Here is a 17,797-nt window from a genome sequence, read left to right on the forward strand (position 1 = left end):
TCTAGACCTGCTTTGTTACCTCTTGCCCCACCCCCACCTCACTTGCTTATAACCTGTGACTTTTCTAATATTTGTCAGTTCCGATGAAGGGTCACTGACCCGAAACGTTAACTCTGCTTCTCTTTCCACAGATGCTGCCAGACCTGCTGAGTGGTTCCAGCATTTCTTGTTTTTATTTCAGTTAACAGGTAACATGGACTTAAAAGATGAAAATATTGCCTTACCAACTTCCTTGACTTTATTTTTGAGGGAGGAACCAAAGCGGACTATGGAAAGCCCTATGCATTTGACAAAGTTCCAGAAGAAAGACTAGGGGTAGATCTTGAAAACAGATGAGAAATTGGTAATTGTTAATGAAATGTTACTAGGGTGGGGAGCCTCAGAAATTGGAGGAGACAACTAGGGTTTCTAATTTACATCAATGACTTGAAGATTCAAAAATTCAATCCGAATTGGTCAGTGACTGGAACACTATGTTGATGGCCTCCATGTCATTCTATAAGGCACTAAATATATTCCCATTCACTGTATCGCCTAACACCGACTTGAAGGCACCTTTACGCGTGCGCACACGCCTCACAATGCGCCCACCCATGCAGGCACAATTTTCTCTGGTTAGGTAGATGATATCAGTGACAAGGGGAGTTCAATTTTAGTTCAGTGTTTTTAATCAGTCCCTGGCATAAAGTATATCTTAAGACGATCAGGCAGTAACCAGATACAAGATTTGAGCAATTATTAGAATCAATTATAGTACCCAAACTGTACAGAATATGCCAATAAATAGTGGGTTCAGGTGTCTTACCAGCTCGCATAAGTAATTTTTAGGACAAGAAATTGAGAAAAAATATGAAATAGATATTGTTGATTATAGCTTTGGATTAAGAATAGAATGTAATGATATTCCTCTGTGCTGTAACAATTTCTATAATTCTATATTCATGAAAAGTATGCTAATACGTATTAAGCATAGTATGTTATGGTATAATGGGTTATAGATTAATGAGGATTATACGTACTGTTACAAGCAGGTGAGAAAGGTGTCTTGGGGTTTGTTATTATCTTCATCTGGTCTTATTGTAAGAGGGTTTAATGTTAAGCATACTGTGTTTTGAGCTCCCTCTTTGTGAATCCTTGTTCACAACTTTCAAATTATAAGGCAAAGAAATGAGCACAAACAGGCTTCCTATGGTTTAAAGAAAGATGAAATTTATTAAACCTTAAACTTAAACTCTAATACAGTTAATGCCTCCGGATATACGACGCGCCCACTCTAGCATGCACACGCAATACACACATACAAATGGGACAGAAAAGATTAGAACAGTTTGAGGAAAGATCTTGTTACTGTTTCTCGAGCTCGCTGTAAATCCTTGATTGAAGATATGGTATTGTGTTTCGTTACGACCCAGTAGTCTTCTTAAAACCTGGTTCACATCGGAAACCTTTCTCTCTGAGTTTCACTTGTTTTCACAAGATTCAGTTCCGTGGGAAGGAGATGGAAGCAGGCAGACAGAAGAGGCTGTAATTCTTGCTTCAGTTCCAGGAGAGATCTTTACTCCGTGAGCACATGGCTTTGTCTCCGTTCAAATCCTGTTTTCTCCAATTTAAAACTCTCAGTTCAAAACTCTGCAACAGCCAGTTAGTCATGTGACTGAAACTGGTCTCAGCACTTGTGCATTGGGGAAGCAACTACTGGGTCTCCATTGTTTCAACATTGTCTGGTGCTATGCAATTGTCCTTCCAGTCAGGGCTTGCAATTTTAAGTTTTTGTTCATGTGGTGAAATGTGTGCCTCAGTCTTGGCAGGTGGGGAGTTTGCCTGACACCTCCACACCCAGGGGAATGAAATGTGATTTGAAGAAAAACAGCACGTCATTAGAGTTTGAGAGAAATATATGATACAGAAAGAAAACCATGCATTTCTCTCATTCATTCACCCATCTTAAAGCCTATTAAAAGTGGTCTTTTCTGGGTGCCAGGGGTGTTTTAATTTTCTCTCTGTTTCTCAGGAGAGTTGGGGGGGGGGGGGTGGCGGATCCATCCTGAACTCCCTGATTCATGCCAAGATTTTTGGCTTCAGGGGATGGGTGGTTCCCTTTTCCTCTGACTGTGGGGTCTTTGTTACTCACCTTTGTTCTCTGGGACACTCCTACCTGCAGGTATTTGTGCAGACTTAACTGCATTCTCCTGTGACACTTCAACTTGGTGAGGTATCACCTTCATGGTTTCTCTGCCTCCTGGAGGTCTCTCTTTGTCTCTGCAGGTTCCTGTAAATGCTGTTAGCAAATCTGGTGGGGTGCTTCTACAGTCTGAATTTACGTAGGAGGATGTGGGGTCTAACTTTTCACATTTTCCAGGGATCGTCGGCCAGACAGTAGGGGGTTTTCAACTGGGATTCTTCCCGGATTTCCTATAGCCTGCCCTCTTGGTCACCTTTTCCCCTTCTCTTTCTAAACTTTTGCCAGCCATGTGCTGCCTGTACCCTTTTGTTCTCGACGTGGGTCCCTTACAGTTCACCAGCCCTCTGCTGGAGGGTTCTCCTAATAACGGTACGTGACTTAGGGATGCAGCTTTCATTGCAGGTTAGGGTTTCCCCTCAACCTGGCACATGTGGCAACTCCTGCAGTACTCCACCAGATCTTTGCAGAGTTTTGGCCAGTCAAACTGCTGTCTTATGTGGGCCTTGGTCTTTCGTGTACTGGGATGTATACTGGGCCCTTCTTAATATTTCTCTCCGGTACCTCTGCAGCACCACTAACTGGTGAACTACTGTCCACTCTTGCCCTCAGGTCTGTGAGGAGAACTCCATTTCCTCACCAGTACCTCATTCTTTAAATAGGAGCAGTCAGGGACTCCCTCTGCTTCACTTGCAGACTGGGCAGCCTGTGCAGACTCTTGCAATACTAGGTAGACTCGCAGAGCCTTACTAGGGAAAATCCATTTAATTAATTCCCTGGGTCTCCTAACTTACCAAAAAAAGCCTTGGACAGGCAGACCTCATGGTCATTTGCCTGCAGTGCCAATGCAGTCTCCTCTGGGGCAGCTGGTTTGACCCATTACACATTCAGGGACACTGCAGGGGACTGCCTCCTGCCACTGCCCTGTCCCCCTGCAGTCTTTCTTTCACTACTGGGGGGGGGGTGGGGGGGGGGGCGGGGGGAGCTACACCTTCACCCCCGCCAGATCATTACCTAGGAGGTTAACCCCACCCACAGGCAAACTAGGGACAATTCCTACAGTCAACGGTCCTGAAACTAGGTCGCACTCCAGGTGCATCCGGTGTACAGGTACAGACATAGTTTGCCCTCCAATACCATTCACCACCATTTTGGTGTGCACTGCACTCTCCGTGGGAAAGGTCAGGCCTTTTCCCAGTAAAAGGGATCTGGTGGCCCGTGTCCCTGAGAATCACTATGCATTTGCTTGCCCCACTCGAGGGATATGGGGTTACTTTCCCTTCAAATACAAATCCCTGATAACCTTCAAGAATCCTATTAACTTTTCCTGCACTGGCCATAGTAAGCTTCCTGGGTTGCACCCTTACTGCAGTCAAAACCACAAACCGTTCTGTATTTTCCATCAGGCCCTTGTCTTCACTGAGCGGGTGTGCCCTGATAAACCTTACCGGTTTCCCCTTTAGTTTCCAGCAGTCAGCTTTTAAATGCCCTGCCTATTACAATGGAAGTGCGTAGGTCTCCAGATCTCACTCTTGCTTGCAGCACCTTCCTTTTTGGCTGGAGGAGGGCCCCCTGCGTCTCCTGCTTTCCTTTCTCTTCCAGGACTGCCTGAGCGGATAGCACCTTCCCACCCTTTGTCCTTTTCAGATTTCTGGGGGTGATTAGGAAAGGTTCTCCCCTGGGAAACCGACTTGTAAATTAAAGCAAACTCATTGACCGGGCTCCCCGAACCCGCTGCTTCTCTACAGAGGCTCTTATTGAGAATGGGAGTGTTTTTAAATTCCTCTAGCAGGATTACTTGCGAGAGTCTCATAGCTGAGCTGTATTTTTAAAGCCCTCAGCCACTGGTCAAAAGCCAGCTGCTCGCTTCTTTCAAACTCCAGATAGGTTTGATTAGCTTGTTTTTTTTAAGGGTACCAAACTTTTGCCAATAGATTTCGGGTACTAATTCATACGCCCCAGGGATAGCATTTTTGGTCAGTTCATAGTTTGATGAACTCTGATCAGGCAGCAAGGAATAAACCTCATGGGCTTTTCCAGTTAGTTTGCTTTGCAGTAAAAGAGACCAGGTCTCAGCTGGCCATTTTAGCTGCCTTGCCAGTTTCTCGAAAGACACGAAAAATGATTCCACATCTTCCTCATTGAATTTTGGAATTAATTGAGTGAGATTTAGCAATTTTGTACCCATCCGGCTCCTCCATATTGGCCATGCTTTCACTAAGGTTACTCTGTCGCCCCCTAGTTACCTCAAGCTGCCGTAACTCTCTTCGCATTCCTTCCGAAATATTCTTTCTCTCTCGCCTTTCATTTTCTTCACATTCCTTTTGGAAGAAACACTCTTTCTCCCTCTCCTGCCTCTCTCTCCTTGTCTTCTAATTCAAGTTTCTTTTGTTCCCATTGTATCTTTGCTAGTAGTACCCTGTCTGGATCTACTTCTAACACTGCCTCTACTTCTTCAGATTCAAGGGAAAATGGCTGGCCACTAGCCTTAGGAGTTCAGACTTCCTAGCCTTGCCACGTACAATGATCCCACACTGCTCAGCCATTTTTCTCAGCTCCTCCATAGACAGTGCTTTTAACTTATCCCAAGTTACTTCACCCTGGCTTGGAGAGCTACTCGCTTCAGTTGCAGACATGTTCGTGTTCAATCACACACAACCACAAGAAAACTCTTTTTGATTGGGAACAATTTGACTCCCCACTTCCAATTTCACTCGTTCATCTGTATGTAATAATCCGGATGCTAGCACCCCAATTTCTGTTACAACCAGGTGTGAAAAGTGTCTAGGGGTCTATTATCTTCACCTGGTCTTATTGTAACAGGGTTTAATTTTAAACACACTATGTTTTGAGTTCCCCTTTTGTGAATCCTTGTTCACAACTTTCCAATTATAAGGCAAAGAAATGAGCACAAACATGTTTTCTTTGGTTTAACGAAGAAAGATGAAATTTATTAAACCTTAAACTTAAACTCTAATACAGTTAACGCCTACGGATATACGACACACCCATGCTAACATGCACGCGCGATGCACACATGCAGAAAAGTGAATAAAAGATAAGTGGAACCATTTGAAGCAATTATCTTGTTACTGTTTCTCGAGCTCGCAGTAGTCCTTGACTGAAGATATGGTCTTGTGTTTCGCTGGGGCCCAGCAGTCGTCTTAAAACCTTGTTCACATAGCAAGGTTTGCCTGACAGTACCATATGTAATAGGTATGGTGAAAGTCCATTATTGGAGATTAAGCATAGTATGTGGTATATGAAGGTATGTGGGCTGTATCATTAATGCAGTCACCGCAACTGCATATGGGCGGGAAGTGCACCCTTTACAGTTGTGGCGTCACCAAAGCAGTCCTCTTAAAAATAGAAAATGCTGAAAATATTCAGCAGGTCAGGCAGCATCTGTGGAGTGCGAAACAAAGTTAACGTTAGAGATGTAAAAGTTATAAGCAAGTAGAGACAGGGAAAAAGAGGGGGAAAACAAGGCAAGATTTGTGATAGGGTGGAAGGCAAGAGAGATTGAATAACAAAAGGGATGATGGTGCAAAGCAAAAGGAGATAGTCAAGGGACAAGTGAAGATAGATCTAGAGAAGGTGTAAACGGGAAAGCAGAATCATGACCAACAGCAGCTGCCTGTTAAAATGGAAAAAAAAAATTTGAAGTCGCTGAACTGTTCAGTCTGGATATCTGTAAAGTGCCTCATCAAAAGATGAGGTGCTGTTCCTCGGACTTGCTTTAATTTTCATTGGAACAGTGTAGGAGGCGGGGAGAGAGGCGACAATGGGAGTGGTGCAGAGAATTTAAAGTGACAGGCAACCAGATGCTCGGGGTCCCACTTGCAGGCTGATTGGTGGTGTTCTGCAAAGCGGTCACCCAATCTGCATTTGGTCTCTCCGATATAGGGGAGACCACATCATGAGCAACAAATAGACTACACTAAATTGAAAGTAGAAGTACATTGCTGTTTCACCTGGAAGGAATATCTGAGGCCCTGGAAAGTGGAAAGGGAGGACGTAAAAAGGTGTTGCACCTCCTACACTTGCACAGGAAGATGCCATGGGGAGGGGAGGGGACGTAGGGGGTGATTGAAGAGTAGCCCAGAGTGTCGCAGACAGAATGGTCCCTTTGGAACGCTAAAAGGGGAGGGGAGAGGAAGATGTGTTTGGTGAAGGCATTGTGCTCGAGGTGGCAGATATGGTAGAGGATGCTCTATTAAATACAGAGGCTGGTGGACTGGAAGGTAAGGACAAGGGGAACACTACAGTAGTTCTGGGAGTGCGAGGAAACGGGAGTGCGGAAAATGGAATGGACGCAGTCAAGGGTCCTGTCAACCACAGTGGAGTGGAATCCTTGGTTGAGGGAAAAGGAAGGCACGTCGGAAGCAATGGTATGGAAGGCAGCATCGTCAGAACAGATGTAACAGAAGCAGAGAAACTGGGGGAATTGAATAAAGTCTTTACAGGAAGTGGGGTGGAAGGAAGTGTAGTCAAGGTAGCTAAAGGAGTCAGTGAGCTTGCATCGGTTAATAGCCTATCCCCAGAAATGAAGACAGAGGGATTGAGGAAGGGAAGGGTCGAAGATGGACCATTTGAAGGTGAGGGAAGGGTGAAAATTGGAAGCAAAGTTGATGAAATTTTCCAGTTCAAATGAGAGCAGGAAATTGTACCGATATAGCCATCAATGTACCGGAAAGATAGGTGAGGGAGGGGACCTATGTAGGACTGAACAAGGAACGTTTCCATCAAGACTATTCCATTCTCGCAGCTTCACGCTCTGTCGCATCAGTCTGACCTGCCACATTTTACTCCTGTGTTTCCGATATATCTACCTTTTTGCTCAACCAAGTATTCCCCACCATGGTTGCTGGGGTCCTCGATCATGTCTGTTCAATTTCCTGACCTATTTTTACCCTAGCCCCTCCCTTCCAGAACCACAATAAGGTGCCCCTTGTCCTCAACTTTCACCTCATCAGCCTTTACGTTCAATGGATCATAGTCAGCTAAATCCACCAGCTCCACAGTGGGTAAGGTTTTAGAAACAATGATCGGGGGGGGGGGGGGGGGGGAAGAAAAAAAAAATCAACCGGCACTTGGAGAGGTTAGAGTTAATTGAGAGCCAGCGCAGATTTGTAAAAGGCAGATTGTGCTTACTAATCTAACTGAATATTTTGATAAAGTAACAGAAGATTGATGAAAGGAATATAATGGATGTTGCCTATATGGATTTTAAGAAAGCATTTGATAAAGTACCACATAAAAGGCTGGTTAACAAATTTGAGGCTCATGGAATAGGAGGGTCAGTGTCAGCTTGGATAAAATAGAAAACAAGTCGTGGTAAATAGTTGTTCTTCAGACTGGAGGATGGTAGGCAGCGGTGTTCTCCAACGGTCAGTGCTAGGACCACTGCTGTTTTTGATATAATAAAATGAGCTGGATATTGGAATACAGAGTAAAATTTCAAAATTTGCCAATGATACCAAACTTGGAGGTGTAGCAAACAATGAGGCTGATATCAATTGACTGCAACAAGAAATGCCAGATGGAATTTAATAGAGAAGTGTGAGTTGATGCATTTTGGCAGAAGTGATAAGGAGGCAATATAGACTTAATGGCACAATTCTAAAGAGTGCACAGAGACAGAGGGACCTTGGGGTTCAAGTGCACAGATTCTTTAAGGTGGCAGGACATATTGAGAGGGTAGTTAGCAAAGAATATGTGACCTTGGGCTTCATAAATAGAGGTATTGAGCACAAAAGCAGGGAAGTTATGCTGAATCTTAATAAAGCTCCCGTTAGGCCATAACAAGGGTACTGTACCCAGTTCTGAAGAATGGGAGGGCTCCTGAGAGGGTGCAGAGATTTACCAGAATGGTTCCAGCAATGAATGGTTTTAGCTACAAGATTAGGTTGGAGGAGCAGGAGTTGCTCTCCTTGGAGCAAAAGAGATTGAAAGGATGTTTAATAGAGGTAGACAAGATTATGAAAGATTTAGATAAAGTAGACAAAGTAAAGCTGTTCCCATGAGCTGATGGTACAATGACAAGGGGACACGGATTTAAGGTTTTCAGCAAGAGATGCAGGGGGAATATGAGGAAAAACTCAACGCAACGAATACTAATGACCTAGAACTCGCTGCCTCCAAGGGTGGTAGAAGCGGAGACAATTAATGTTTCAAAATAAAACTGGCACTTGAGAAAAGTAAACTTGCAGGGATAGAACAGGGGAGTGGGACCCTATTCCCAAAACTACTGTTATGGAACCTATGATCAATTTTCTACAGAGAGCTGACATAGATTCAAAGGGCCGAATGGCTTCCTTCTGTATTATAACGGCACCATGATTTCACTGTGATGCCAGCAAACAAATCTTCCTCTCCACTCCCAGCATTCCAAAAGAACCATTCCCTCCATGATCACCTGGTCTGCTACTCAATCATCCCCAACACCCCCTCCCCTTTCCATGGCAGCTTCCTGAGCAAGTGCAGGAAATGCAACACTCGCCCTTTTACCTTCTCCATTCCCACCATCCATGGCCTCAAACACTCCTTCTAGGGGAAAGAACGATTTATTTGTACTTCTTTCAATTTAGTATACTTATTTGCTGTCTACGATGCAGGCTCCTCTACATCACGGAGACCAAACGCAGTTTGGGCGACTACTTTGCATAATATCCCATTCAGTCCGCAAGCATGACCCTGAGCTCTGGTCCTCCTGATACTTTAATTCTCTGTTCCTCTCTGCCCTTCGGCCTCTTACGCTGTTCCAATGATAATCAAGATGTAAAATCCGTTTGGGTGGAGCTAAGAAACAAGAAGGGACAGAAAACACGGGTGAGAATTGATCATAGGTTCCATAACAGTAGTTTTGTGCCAGGTAGAGTATAAATCAGGAAATTAGATTTTCATGCAACAAGAATAATACAGTAATCATGGGGGACTTAAATCTTCATACAGAATGAGCAAAACAAATTTGCAGTAATAGTGTGCAGGACAAGTTCATGGAATGCATACAGAATACTTTTCTAGATCAGTACGTCAATGAACTAACTCGGGAACAGACTATTTTAGATTTAGCATTGTGCAATGAGCCAAGGTTAATGAATAACCTTGTAGTAAAGGTGCCTCTGGGGAAGATTGGTCATACTATGATGAATTTTATATTGAGTTTGAGAGCGATTTAGTTAAGTCAGAAACTAGGGTCTTGCATCTGAATGAAGCATAGGAATAAGGAGCGAGTGGGCTAAGGTCGATTGGGAAACTAGATTAAAAGATGCTGTGGATAAGCAATGGCAAACATTTAAAGAATTAATTCTTAATTCGCAACAAATAATCATTCCCTCAAGAAATTAAAAATCCCCCAAGAGAAAAACTTGATGAACAAAGGTTAAAGATAGTATTAGATCAAAGGAGGAGGCTTATAATGTTGCCAAAAAAAGTAAGCATGAGGACGGAAAGGAATTTATAATTTAGCAAAGGAGGGTCAAGAGATTGATAAAGAAAGGGAAAAAAGAATGAGAGCAAACTAGCAAGAGATGTAGAAACAGACTGAAAAAGCTTCTATAGGTATGCAGAAAGGAAGAAATTAGTGGAAGCAAACATGTGTCCCTTACAGCAGTGATTCTCAAAAGGTAGTCCATGGACCAATGCAAAATGCAAGTCACTGATGCACAATGCCTGCCGAGGCCACACAAAAGAACAGGCGAGAACCCTCATCCTCATCACTTATAAGCAATATTTATGTTACTGTTGATGTTGTTTATTACAGATTTAAGATATGTATTAGTTTCTCAGAAGATTATGATTTTCTAGCACTTATTAGAATATTTCAAATAAAAACACTTGAATTATTAATGTTGTAATATGAAAAGGTCTATACTTTTGATTCTGGCATGAATTAACAATTTACTTATGATACTTACAGAAATTAATGCTGTTACAATCACCCAGTTCATGGTTTGTATTAATGTTTTAAAGGTAACTTTTAATTTGGGAAATTATTTTTTTTTAATACAACACAAATGAAAACACCTGATTTGAGAAGCTGGCAAACAAAACCTTGGGTGATTACAAATTAAAGGGTAGCCCATGTGTATTTAATAAGGTCATAATGGGAAGTGTGGAGACAGTATGTCTGCAGCTGCCGTCATCAAGGGTTTAAATTATTCATATAATTTCCCAGAACAAAGAGATGATTTAAAGTTGGAGGTAATTAGCTTAAATTGCTATCTGGGACATCCCATATGTACCACTAGCTATGGAGATAGATGTTGCTAGGGAGATGGGTCAGAGGTGCTCTTTGATCTGTGTGTTTGCTGACACAGTGAGTTGGCTTCGGACAGTCAGTTAGCTTTTAGGCAAGCATAAAACCATAGAAAGGTTACGGCACAGAAGTAGGCCATTCAGCCAATCGTGTCTGCACTGGCTGAAAGAACTAGCTGCCCATACCTAATCCCGCTTTCCAGCACATGGTCTGTAGCCATACAGGTTACAGCACTTCAGGTGTATGTTCAGGTACCTTTTCAATGAGTTGATGCCTCCACCACCGATCCTGGCAGTGAATTCCAGACACCCACCACCCTCTGGGTGAAAAAGTTTTTCCTCACGTCCCCTCTAATCCTTTGACCAATCATCTTAAATCTGTGCCCCCTGGTAACTGACCTCTCCGCTAGGGGCAACAGGTCCTTCCTGTCTACCTTATCTAGGCCCCTCAATTTTGTACACCTCTGTTGTAAGGAAACAACCCTAGCCGATCCAATCTCTCCTCATAGCTGCAACTTTCAAGCCCTGGCAACATTCTTGTAAATCTCTTCTGTACTTGCTCCAGAGTAATTACGTCCTTCCTGTAATGCGGTGACCAGAACTGTACGCAATACTCCAGCTGCTGCCTAACCAACATTTTATGCAGTTCCAGCATTGCATCCCTGCTTTTGTATTCTATATCTTGGCCATTAGAGGAAAGCATTCCCTATACCTTCTTCACCACTTTTATCTACCTGTCCTGCCACCTTCAGGGACCTGTGGATGTGCACTCCAAGGTGTCTCACTCCTTCTACCCCTCTCAATATCCTCCCGTTTATTGCATATTCCTTTATTGCTTTGTTTGTCCTCCCCAAACGCATTACCTCTCACTTCTCCAGCTTGAATTCCATTTGCCACTTTTCCTCCCACTCAACCAAAACATTGATATCTTTCTGGAGTCTATGGCTATTGTCTTCACCATCAACCACACAGCCAATTTTTGTGTCATCTGCAAATTTCCCAATCATGCCTCCCACATTTAAGTCCAAATCATTAATATATACCACAAACAGCAAGGGACCCAACACTGAGCCCTGTGGAATGCCACAGGTTGGCTTTTCGAAAGGACCATGGTCAAGCTGGGAAATCCAGATTCACGAGGTGTTGAAGGTGAAATGCAGGATTTGCCTAGCCGAAGCCAGAGGGAGAATTCCCAAGAAATCTCAAACCAGAAGACATCTGAGAAACTGAGGAAAATCGAAGTGAATTCCGAAGAGCTGTGGTACCCATTAATTTTGATGAGTTTTTTTGCAGTGGCAAGCAAAAACAGATGGGGTCTTTTGTCCGCCGACTAAAAAGTTTGGGAACCACTGCCTTAGAAGCAGAGACAAGAGAAATTATAATGGGGAATAAAGAAGTGGCAGAGACATTAAATGAATACTTAGTTTCTGTCTTCATGTTAGAAGACACACAAAAAAATTCAGAAATAGTGCAGAACCAATGGCCCAGTGTAATAGGAACTTAAAGAAATTATCAGCAAAAAAAAGTACTGGAGAAATTAATGGGACTAAAAGCCAACAAATCCCTGAACCTGATGGCCTATATCCTTGGGTTTTACAAGAGGAGGCTGTAGGGATAGTGGATGCATTGGTTTTGATCTGCCAGTTTTCCCTAAATGCTGAAGGACAGTCTGAAGGGGGAGGGTGAACAGTCAGAGGTCGTGGTTCACATTGGTACCAATGACATAGGCAGGAAGAGGGATGAGGCCCTGCAACAAGAATTCAGGGAGCTAGGTAACAGATTAAAAAGCAGGACCTCAAAGGTGGTAACCTCTGGATTACTCCCGGTGCCACGTGCTAGTGACTGTAGGAATAGGAGGACAGAGCCGATGAATGCATGGCTGAAGACATGGTGCAGGAGGGAAGGATTTAGTTTCCTGGATCACTGGGTCTGTTTTTGGCAAAGGTGGGACTTGTACAAGTCGGATGGGTTGCACCTGAACCAGAACGGGTCCAACTTCCTTGCTGGGAGGTTTGCTGGTGCAGTTAGGGGGGTTTAAACTAATTTGGCAGGGGGATGGGATGCAGAGTGGAGATACAGTAAGGGGTGACGCACAGCCAAATATAGAAGAGAAACTAAGTCAGTCTGGAAGGCAGAGCAAATATAGACCTGTTAAGGCACAAGCGAATAATTCTCTGTGCCATTAACATACCATTTGCCCTTGCTCCGTGACCTTCTGGTCAGTTAATCTCTGTGACCTTGTCCTATCAACACCTTCTCTTTTGTTATCCCTTGTCCCACCCCCACTAAACTTGCTTAAAACCTTTTACATTTCTAATATTTGCCAGTTCTGATGAAGGGTCACTGACCTGAAACGTTAACTTGCTTCCCTCTCCACAGATGCTGCTAGACCTGCTGAGTATTTCCAGCATTTCTTGTTTTTATTTCACCAGGATGTTGCCTGGGCTGGAGCATTTCAGCTATGAAGAGAGACTGAATAGGCTAGAGTTGTTTTCCTTAGTGCAGTGAAGGCTGAGGGAGACCTGATTGAGGTATACAAAATTGAGGGGCATAGATAGGGTAGATAGGAAGAAACTTTTTCCCTTAGCAGAGGTGTCAATAACCAGGGAGCAGAGATTTTAACCAGGGAGCATAGATTTAAGTTAAGAGGCAGGAGGTTTAGAGGGGGTTTGAGGAAAATCTTTTTCACCCAGAGGGTGGTTGGAATCTGGAACACATTGCCTGAGGGGGTGGCAGAGGCACGAACCCTCACAACAATTAAGAATTATTTAGATGGGGCGGCACAGTGGTTAGCACCGCAGCCTCACAGCTCCAGTGACCCGGGTTCAATTCTGGGTACTGCCTGTGTGGAGTTTGCAAGTTCTCCCTGTGTCTGCGTGGGTTTTCTCCGGGTGCTCCGGTTTCCTCCCACATGCCAAAGACTTGCAGGTTGATAGGTAAATTGGCCATTAGCAATTGCCCCTAGTATAGGTAGGTGGTAGGGAAATATAGGGACAGGTGGGGATGTGGTAGGAATATGGAATTAGTGTAGGATTAGTATAAATGGGTGGTTGATGGTCGGCACAGACTCGGTGGGCCGAAGGGCCTGTTTCAGTGCTGTATCTCTAAACTAAACTAAAGATGGGCACTTGAAATGCATAGCATACAAGGCTATGGGCCAAGTGCTGGAAAATGGGATTAGAATAGATAGGTATTTGATGGCCAGCGCGGACATGGTGGGCCTAAGGGCCTGTTTCTGTGCTGTATAACTCTATGATTCTATTCTAGAACAGTCCCCGTGGATTGAAAGAAAGCAAATGTAACTCTACTATTCAAAAAAGGAGGGAGAGAAAACAGGGATCCATAGGCCAGTTAGCCTATCAGTAGTAGGGAAAATACTAGAATCTATTATTAGAGATGTGATAACAAGGCACTTGGGAATATAGGAGCAGGAGGCGGCCATTCAGCCCATCGAGCCTGCCCCACTATTCAATATCATGGCTGATCATCCACTTCAAAGCCTTTTTCCTTCACTATCCTCATATCCCTTTATAGCATTGATATTTAGTAATCTGTCAATCTCTGCTTTAAACGTACTCAATGACCGAGTTCCACAGCCCTCTGGGGTACAGAATTCCAAAGATTCACAATCCCCTGAGTAAGAAAACTTCTCATCTCTGTCCTAAGTAGCTTCCCCCTTATTTTGAAATTGTGTCCCCTGGTTCTAGACTCCCCGACCAGGGGGAGCATCTTACCTGCATCTACCGTCTATCCCTTTAAGTATTTTGGACGTTTCAAAGAGATCACCTTTCATTCTTGGAAAACTCTAGAGAATACAGGCCCAGTTTCTCCAATCTCTCTTCATAGGACAGGCCTGCCATCCCAGGAACAAGTCTGGTGAACCTTCATTGCACTCCCTCTATGGCAGTAATATTCTTCCTAAGGTAAGGGGACTAAAACTGCACACAGTATTCCGGGTGAGGTCTAACCAAGGTTCTATACAACTGAAGCAAGACTTCACTATTCCTGTACTCAAATCCTCTTGCAATGAAGGCCAACATACCAATGCCTTACAAAAACATAGTCAATACAGATTTAAGAAAGGGAAATCATGTTTGACAAATCTGTTAGTTTTTTGAGCTTGTAACTAGCAGAGTAGGCAAGGGGGAAAACAGTGGATATAACACATTGGATTTTCAAAAAGCATTCAATAAGGTGTTACACAAGAGGCTATTACACAAAATTAGGGCTCATGATATTGGGGGTAATATATTAGCTTGTATTACGGATGGGTTAACGGACAAAAAACAAAGACTAAGAATAAACTGGTCATTTTCAGGCTATCAGGCTGTAACGAGTGGGATATCGCAAGGATCAGTGGCTGGGCCTCTGCTATTTACAATCCGTATCAATGGTTTAGACGAGGTGACTGAGTGTAACGTGTCCAAGTTTACTGACAATACAAAGTTAGATGGGAAAGGTTTTTTTTATTCGTTCATGAGATGTAGGCGTCACTGGCTAGGCCAGCATTTATTCCCTCATTGCCTTTAAGAAGGTGGTGGTGAGCTGCCTTCTTGAACCGTTGCAGTCCATGTGGGGTAGGTTACCCACAGTGCTGTTAGGAAGAGAGTTCCAGGATTTTGATCCAGTGACAGTGAAGGAATGGCGATACAGTTCCAAGTCAGGATGGTATGTGGCTTGGAAGGGACCTTGCAGGTGGTGATGTCCCCGTGCATCTGCTGCCCTTGTCCTTCTAGGTGGTAAGGTTCACGGGTTTGGAAGGTGCTGTCTGACGAGCCTTGGTGCATTGCTGCAGTGCATCTTGTAGATGGTACACACTGCTGCCACTGTGCATCGGTGGTGGAGGGAGTGAATGTTTGTCAATGGGGTGCCAATCAAGTGGGCTGCTTTGTCCTGGATGGTGTCGAGCTTCTTGAGTGTTGTTGGAGCTGCACCCATCCAGGCAAGTGGAGAGTATTCCATCACACTCCTGACTTGTGCCTTGTAGATGGAGGACAGGCTTTGGGGAGTCAGGAGGTGAGTTACTGCCGCAGGATTCCTCGCCTCTGACGTGCTCTTGTAGCCATGGTATTTATATGGCTACTCCAGTTCAGTTTGTGGTCAATGGTTACCCCCAGGATGTTGATAGTGGGGATTCAGTGATCGTAATGCGATTGAATGTCAAGGGAAGATGATCATTGCCTGGCACTTGTGTGGCAAAAATGCTACTTGCCATTTATCAACCCAAGCCTGGGTATTGTCCAGGTCTTGCTGCGTTTCTACATGGACCTATTCAGTATCTGAGGAGTTGTGAATGATGCCGAACATTGTGCAATGTAGTATGCTGTGAGGAGATGCAAGGAGGCTGCAAAAGGATTCAGACAAGGCAAATGATGGGGCAAGAAAGTGGCAGATGAAATATAATGTCATGCTCATGAGAAGTGCAGTGATGAAAATACAAAAAAACTGAAGAGTTAAAAAATTAGAACAATTTTAAGGACTAGTATATTTGCTTTCAACAAGATGGAGGGCACAGGCACATGACAAATACCATCTTCTGCAGTGAAATAAACATCCATGTCTACTGGAACTAAAACCGATTAACCCCGTCTACATGGAAATGAGACACCTCATCACACATGAATGTGAGCTATATACAAAACGAATTAAAATAAAGGCACTCCTAGAATCCACGTTTCAAACCTCCCTCCACCATAATAGCGTATGAACAGCCCTCTTATTATCAAAATGGGGCCATCAAAAGCTATTGTACAGCCCATCAGGAACTGAAAGCTAAAGTCACATGGCCAAAACTAGCACTTCATGAATTTACCTTTAAAGGAAATCATTTTGAAGAACAAAGGGGGTCTTTCCAGTTCAGAACACCAGTCATCAGTCTGGTCTGTCCAGCCACACAATCAACATTGAAAGCCATCTTGAATTCCAGCTCAAGGCTGAGAGAGATCAGTTCCAGTTAACACCACTGAAGCCTGCTGAGACAAGTTGAAAGACAAATGCAGCAGAGAAAAGGGTGCCTTTTAAACCACTCCTCCATCTGTGCAAACTGAACTAAGAAATCATCACTGTCTTCAAACTGAAGTGAGCCATCAGAAGTCTTCAGCAACCCAGAAAACAGGTAAACCTTACCTTCAAACAGAATCTCACAGGTTCTTCCTGAAAACAGCAGACTTTTATCCCTGAACTCTTAAATCCTCAACCCTTTACCTTCCATCTATCTTTACTTGAGCATGTATGAGAGCAAACACATGCATGGGTGGTGTTGCAAACATTTCGAGTGATTATTGTTTAATAAATATTTAATCTGTTTTAAACTTAAGAAAACCCGTCTCTGTCCATTCATTTGGCAAGAAAAACAGCAGCTGAAACACTAATTTAAACAAAAACAATGTGGGAAGTTGGGAGGTGAACAGCGGAAACCTGCCACGCCATCGCCCACCTGTCCATAACAATGTAGAAAAGTGTGAAGTTCTCCACTTTGGCAGTAAAAGTAGAAAAGCAGATTTTTTTTAGGCTTCACTTGGTGATGCCAAGAATATCATACACCCAACCGACAGGGAAAACTGCAAATGCACGGGTGGACAAAATGCGAGGCAAGTGCGCACGCGCAAACACGCCTTCCAGTCATGCCAGGAGATGCAATATTCTTATAAATGCTAAGAGACTGGGAATTGTTGATTGCCAGGGGAACCTGGGTGTCCTTGCACATGAATCACAGAAAACTGACATGCAGGTACAGCAAGCAATTAGGAAAGCAAACCGTATTTTAGCCTTTATTAGAAAGGGATTAGATATAAGAGTAAAGAAATCTTACTGCAACATTATAGGGCTTTGATGAGACCACACCTGGAATATTGTGTACAGTTTTTGTCTCCTTACCTTCTTCTTTGGCCTCCTTGTCTCGAGAGACAATGGGTAAGTGCCTGGAGGTGGTCAGTGGTTTGTGAAGCAGTGCTTGGAGTGGCTATAAAGGCCAATTCTAGAGTGACAGACTCTTCCACAGGTGCTGCAGATAAAATTGGTTGTCGGGGCTGTTACACAGTTGGCTCTCACCTTGCGCTTCTGAATTTTTTCCTGCCAACTGCTAAGTCTCTTCGACTCACCACATTTTAGCCCTGCCTTTATGGCTGTCCGCCAGTTCTGGCGATCACCGGCAACTGACTCCCACGAATTGTGATCAATGTCACACGATTTCATGTCGCGTTCGCAGACGTCTTTAAAGCGGAGACATGGACAGCTGGTGGGTCTGATACCAGTGACGAGTTCGCTGTACAATGTGTCCTTGGGGATCCTGCCATCTTCCATGCGGCTCACATGGCCAAGCCATCTCAAGCGCCGCTGACTCAGTAGTGTGTATATGCT

The 17,797-nt window shown here is 43.9% G+C and overlaps 1 protein-coding gene across 6 annotated transcripts in view; it reads right to left on the reverse strand.

Annotated features, from left to right (window-relative positions):
• garem (GRB2 associated, regulator of MAPK1) overlaps positions 1-17,797 on the reverse strand; it is a 163,215-nt gene that overhangs the window by 56,035 nt on the left and 89,383 nt on the right. Inside the window, exon 2 of one of the 6 annotated variants that reach the window (XM_068031758.1) lies at positions 1,020-1,186. The exons of the other annotated variants lie outside the window; for them this stretch is intronic. Coding sequence (XP_067887859.1) covers positions 1,020-1,068 — 49 coding nt within the window. The 5' untranslated portion in view covers positions 1,069-1,186. The remainder of the gene's footprint in view (positions 1-1,019; positions 1,187-17,797) is intronic. 6 annotated transcript variants of the gene reach the window in all.

The sequence above is a fragment of the Heterodontus francisci genome, chromosome 5 (genome assembly GCF_036365525.1).
Source record: "Heterodontus francisci isolate sHetFra1 chromosome 5, sHetFra1.hap1, whole genome shotgun sequence".
NCBI lineage: Eukaryota > Metazoa > Chordata > Chondrichthyes > Heterodontiformes > Heterodontidae > Heterodontus > Heterodontus francisci.